General features: G+C 37.6%; 1 protein-coding gene across 1 annotated transcript in view; it reads right to left on the reverse strand.

Annotated features, from left to right (window-relative positions):
• LOC107694660 (calsyntenin-2-like) overlaps positions 1-5,071 on the reverse strand; it is a 209,991-nt gene that overhangs the window by 11,750 nt on the left and 193,170 nt on the right. Inside the window, exons 11-12 of the mRNA XM_016494346.1 lie at positions 4,136-4,302; positions 3,706-3,854 (exon numbers count right to left, since the gene is read on the reverse strand). Coding sequence (XP_016349832.1) covers positions 3,706-3,854; positions 4,136-4,302 — 316 coding nt within the window. The remainder of the gene's footprint in view (positions 1-3,705; positions 3,855-4,135; positions 4,303-5,071) is intronic.

The raw sequence follows: 5,071 nt of genomic DNA on the forward strand, positions 1-5,071 counted from the left end.
TTTGTGAAAAAGGCCAACAATCTTGCTTTATTTACAGGGCTGATTTAAGGATATTGGGAGCTGGTCTAAGCCAGACTACCACTATTACAAGAGTTACGGCTCACTCCACTATCGACCAGGGAAGTCTGTTCTTATTTAGGCAATCCTCTTCACCAGTGCACACTAGACAAGTGTAGAAGCCTCTCTCTTCTTTTCATTTTCTCCCACTCTCACTTTCTTCACGCTAAAGTTTCATTTGGATACGTATTAGCCATGTGTGATTGGATCCAATAGGTTTCATTAGACTGCTGTCAGATGACACGATCCTTTCACCCTTGACAATCAAATAAGCGTCTCTAAAGAGAAAAGGACACCCACAAAACCTCGGGAATTTAGCTAGCAGTTTCAGAAGTGCTGCATTTTCATTTTTTTAAATCCAAAATAATGGTAAAAATAATGCAATTACAAATAATTGTTTTCTATTGCAATATATTTTAACATTTATTTCTGAGATGACAGCTGAATTTTCAACAGCCATTACTCCAGTCTTCAGTGTCACATGATCCTTAAGAAATCATTATAATATGTTTGTTTGGTGCTGAAGAAACATTGTTGAAAACGGTTAATATTTTTGTGGAAACTATGATATTTCTTTTCAGGATTCTTGGATGAATAGAAAGTTCAAAAGAAGAGCATTTATATGAATATTTCCACCCTCTGCCAGCTGTAGCGACAACATTGTTGAAAACGGTTAATATTTTTGTGGAAACTATGATTCATTCAGGATTCTTGGATGAATAGAAAGTTCAAAAGAAGAGCATTTATATGAATATTTCCACCCTCTGCCAGCTGTAGCGACAACGTCTTGTAAGAAATGCAGGTGTTTTGTAGTTGAATGTAAAATAAGAGTTTTCATTTTCTCCCGACATCAGAGCCACTGAGGACGCAGTGGATTAGTTTTGTTTTTGATGGTAACGCACCACCAAATACACCTAAATTTGTTTATGTTTGTGCAAATAATTTTACTCCATGTTAAAAAAAACAATTCTCCATACTACTTTTTGAATGAGAGACAATTCAAGGCAGGTTTTGCTAAAAAGTTAAAGCACAAGGATGGATCAGTACCCACTGTTCGTGATCCAGCTGCACCTCCAGAAGAAGTCTCACACTTTTTATTTTTATGATTATTTGCAAATTGTCACGGAAGAGAGGGATGGGGTGAGCAGTAGCTCATTGGCATTTAAAAACCGAAACGGGTTGCTGTGAACAGAGCTGTTTTTGACAAGATAAAAAGGGTGTTGTTTTACACGACCATTGAGGAATTTTAACCAAAGTATGTTGCAGACATTTCATGAAGACCCTAAAGAACCATAGCAACTTGTGGAAAATGGGCATCCAATGTCCCCTTTAATTATCAGTTTAGATCTCTCTCCTGTATGCTGCAACAGAAACCATATTAAAAAAAAAAAGTTGTGGAAAAGCTATTCAGCTCAACAACTGAGCTTTTGTAGGCATTTCAATCCGCAGCTTGAATCACAATTATTGTGTGAAATCTACAAAATAAATAACTTCTGTACATGAAAGGGAGTCCAGGTGATGATCAATAAACAAGAACCATCGAACCATCATCTTCCCCAATTATTGACCTGAAGTACTTGATAGTAAAGCCTCTGTGCATTTTACTGTGAGAGGATGGTGGCGACAAGACGAGAGAGATATACAGTGAGAAAAAAGAGATAAAAGAATGTAAGATCACCATTAAAATGAGACAAGAAGTAACCCCTGTAAAGTCTTAGTATATTATCACATTGCTTTAGATGTCACATTAACAGCTGGAAGTCCTGCTCTGCACCATTTTCTGCTCTGCTGTGGGGTAACAGTAGTGTGTTATTCTACAATATACTGCAATATGTTGTGGTAGTTCACCCAAAAATACAAAATTCTGTCATCATTTACTCACCCTCATGTTGTTCCAAATCTATATGGCTTTGTGTGAAACCCAAAATCAGATGTTTAGGTCAGATGTCCAGGCTGCTCTTTTCAATAAAATAAAAGTGGATCTGCTGTGGTCACTATACATAGCTTAGAAAGTCAGTCATACAGGTTTGGGACAATAAATGATGACAGAATACTCATTTTTGTATGATTTCCTTTAAGCTATGTATTGTGCAGAGCTGTGTTGTAACTCTCTGACCTGTGCTGTGTGACAGTATCTTTAATTGTGTTGTACTGTACTGCGGAGGCTGGCTCTCTGACACAGCCGATTTTATTTCATCATGGCCTTTCATGTTCTCTTCGGCTGGTCTCACTACAGTCATCACCACCAGCAGGCCTGTCCATTATCCACAGACACAAGAGCACTGCCAGAACACTACATGCTGCTGAAAATAACAGCTTCAGCCAAGTTGCTTTGCTATTAACTCTATAGCTCAAACACTACATGGCTCTTGCAATACCAAGGTCATAGGTTCAATTACTAGGGAATGCATGAACTGATAAATTGTATGTCTTAAATGTAATGTAAGCGGCTTTGGATAAAATTATCTGCCAAATGCATAAATGTAATGGTTATAAGCTGGTTTTAAGATGGTCTATTTGGTCTCCCAGCTTGTGAGCAGCTGGTTTAGGCAGTTTTAAGTGCCCAAAACCTCTCTTAAACTTGCAAACCAGACCAATTTGATGATTATTAATGACAATTGTTCTCATTTGAGAAATTTAATTTCAGAATTACTGCACTTTCACATAAGCACGAATAAAGAGAATGACAACCTAATATAAATTCCTAACTTATTATATTTATCATAGCTTATGCATTAACACACTCTTTACAAAAACTGGTAAAACCTTACCAGGCATCTCTTAAAAAAACCGTTTTTCTATTAAAACAACAATCGGCACCTTTTTGCAGTACAGAATGTGTGCATGGTTGCCGGGTTAGGTAGATTAAGTAAAACACTGGGCAGAAAACATTCATCTTTAGAGACTTAAGAGAAAAGTTTCAATTGGAGGATTTAAGCTCCTGACATCTGGCAACCCCAAGCGTGAAACCTTGTGGAGGCTTGTTACCATTGAGAGATAACAAAAATGTCAAATGAAAAAAACTTTCAGGATAAATAACCAGCAGGCAATTATGGTTAATTAATCAAGAGAAGCAGTAATCGTCATCCTGATTAAAATACAATTAATCATGCAGCCCTGGTATAAGCTGTATTTTTCAGTAGGGCTACACTTTGGAGAAAAAAACTCTTTTATTTTCTCTTCACCTCTACTCAGTTTTGCTGGTGAAAGTTTCTTTGGGATATGTGGATATGAGTTAAGGGCAGAGCCAGATTAGATACAGGTACTTGAGAATCATGCAGTGTAAGACAGATGTTATCGGTAACCAAGGCAACCTCATCCCTTAGCTCTGTAGTATTGATCAGAGAAAACCTTCTGCTGCCGCTCATCCTTCACTCATAAACATCTAGCCTTGCTTTTATTTACAACACTTGCTTGTGAGATAAAAAAAAAATTAAATGATCATCACACATTCAAAGCACTTAACACTTTAAATGAACCCCAAAGATGCAAGCTAATTACACTTAATCATTCGCTCGAATATTTACTCCTATACTTAGTATTCATCCTGTAGAGATTTAATTGCCGCGTTATCAATCTATTGAAGTCTTTATGAGCTGATGTTGTGATGCTTGATGGGATGTTTTTGACTTTTAGTGCAGTACTCACTGGTCTGTAGTGGTTATGTGGCGTTTGCGCAGACCGGGAGTGGGAAACTGCCGAGAGTTGATGTAGGAAACTTTTGTCATGGCTGTGTTGATGCTCTCCAAGTCATCTGCCTCCATGACCAGCACTGACTGAGCCGGGTTGAAGTGGAACTGAGAGGGATCAAGACAGTGTGAGAAAGAGACAATTTTCATAATCGAGAGAGAGGGAAAAAAAAAACCTAAACGCAAAGGAGCAAATGAACGAGTCAACACATTTACATATAGATGAATAAATGATGGCTGGGAATGACTGACATCAAAGGAATCTCAAATATATTCAGATGATATTAAAGAGATGGACAAAGAATGGAATGCCTATAATCTTTCCAATGAAAGGCTTTCATATATGTATGTGTGTGTGTGTGTGTGTGTGTGTGTGCGTGCGCATGTACCTTTATGCCTTTTCCCAGACTCTCAAGCGAGCTGATGTCCAGGCCTTCCTTGCAAGCCTGTAGGCAGGAGATCACCTTTTGTGTTGCGATCTTCCCAGGTCGGATAGTCAAGCCTGAGAGGCTTCCCCGGAAATACTGTGTGAACCTTGGAGTGGTCACCTCTCCTCCTGTAAACAAACACATTACAAATCATGCACACGCATACTTGCAGTCACTGGCAATCCTGTAAAAAAACACATTACAAATCATGCACACGCATACTTGCAGTCACTGGCAACAAAATATACTGTACAAAAGCAAAAGATATCTGGAAGCTAAGTGGCACTCTCTGTGTATGTGTGTCAATAAGTCAAAAACACCTTATCTGACACTATCCAGAGGTAGGAAGACAAGCCTGTCTACTGAAATGCCTCCATCTGCTAGGTTTTAAAAAAAAAAGTTTTTGTATTCTTTGCTGTCTATGATAATATATGATAAATATCAAAACAGACTCTGATGGACCAGTTGCAAGAAATCAGTTAATTTATATATTCTATATATCATTTTGTATAAATATTTTATTATTATTTACAGTTTTTGCAATCGAGAATTGCACTGATATTCCTCAAATATTGTATTTTTCTGCTTAAATACAAATTTATGCAAATGATCCAGCTCAAAACATTTAAGTAGATTTTATTCAAAGTTTTCATAGATAATTTCATCCTTAAGTGTGACGTATGATAGACTTCTCCAATCATTTAATCTGCTTAAACTAGGGATGCTCCGATCCGCCTTTTTCGCCTCCGATACCGATTCCGATACCTAGGGTTCGGTATTGGCCGATACCGATACCGAACCGATACCAGTGAAGTTTTTTTCCCTCATTTAAATAAATGTAGAATTTATATATCTCTGTGTGTGGAACTGATAATCGTTCTTTCACAATCTACTAGA

Source organism: Sinocyclocheilus anshuiensis, unplaced genomic scaffold (assembly GCF_001515605.1).
Source record: "Sinocyclocheilus anshuiensis isolate Anshui unplaced genomic scaffold, SAMN03320099.WGS_v1.1 scaffold1638, whole genome shotgun sequence".
NCBI classification, from domain to species: Eukaryota; Metazoa; Chordata; class Actinopteri; order Cypriniformes; family Cyprinidae; genus Sinocyclocheilus; species Sinocyclocheilus anshuiensis.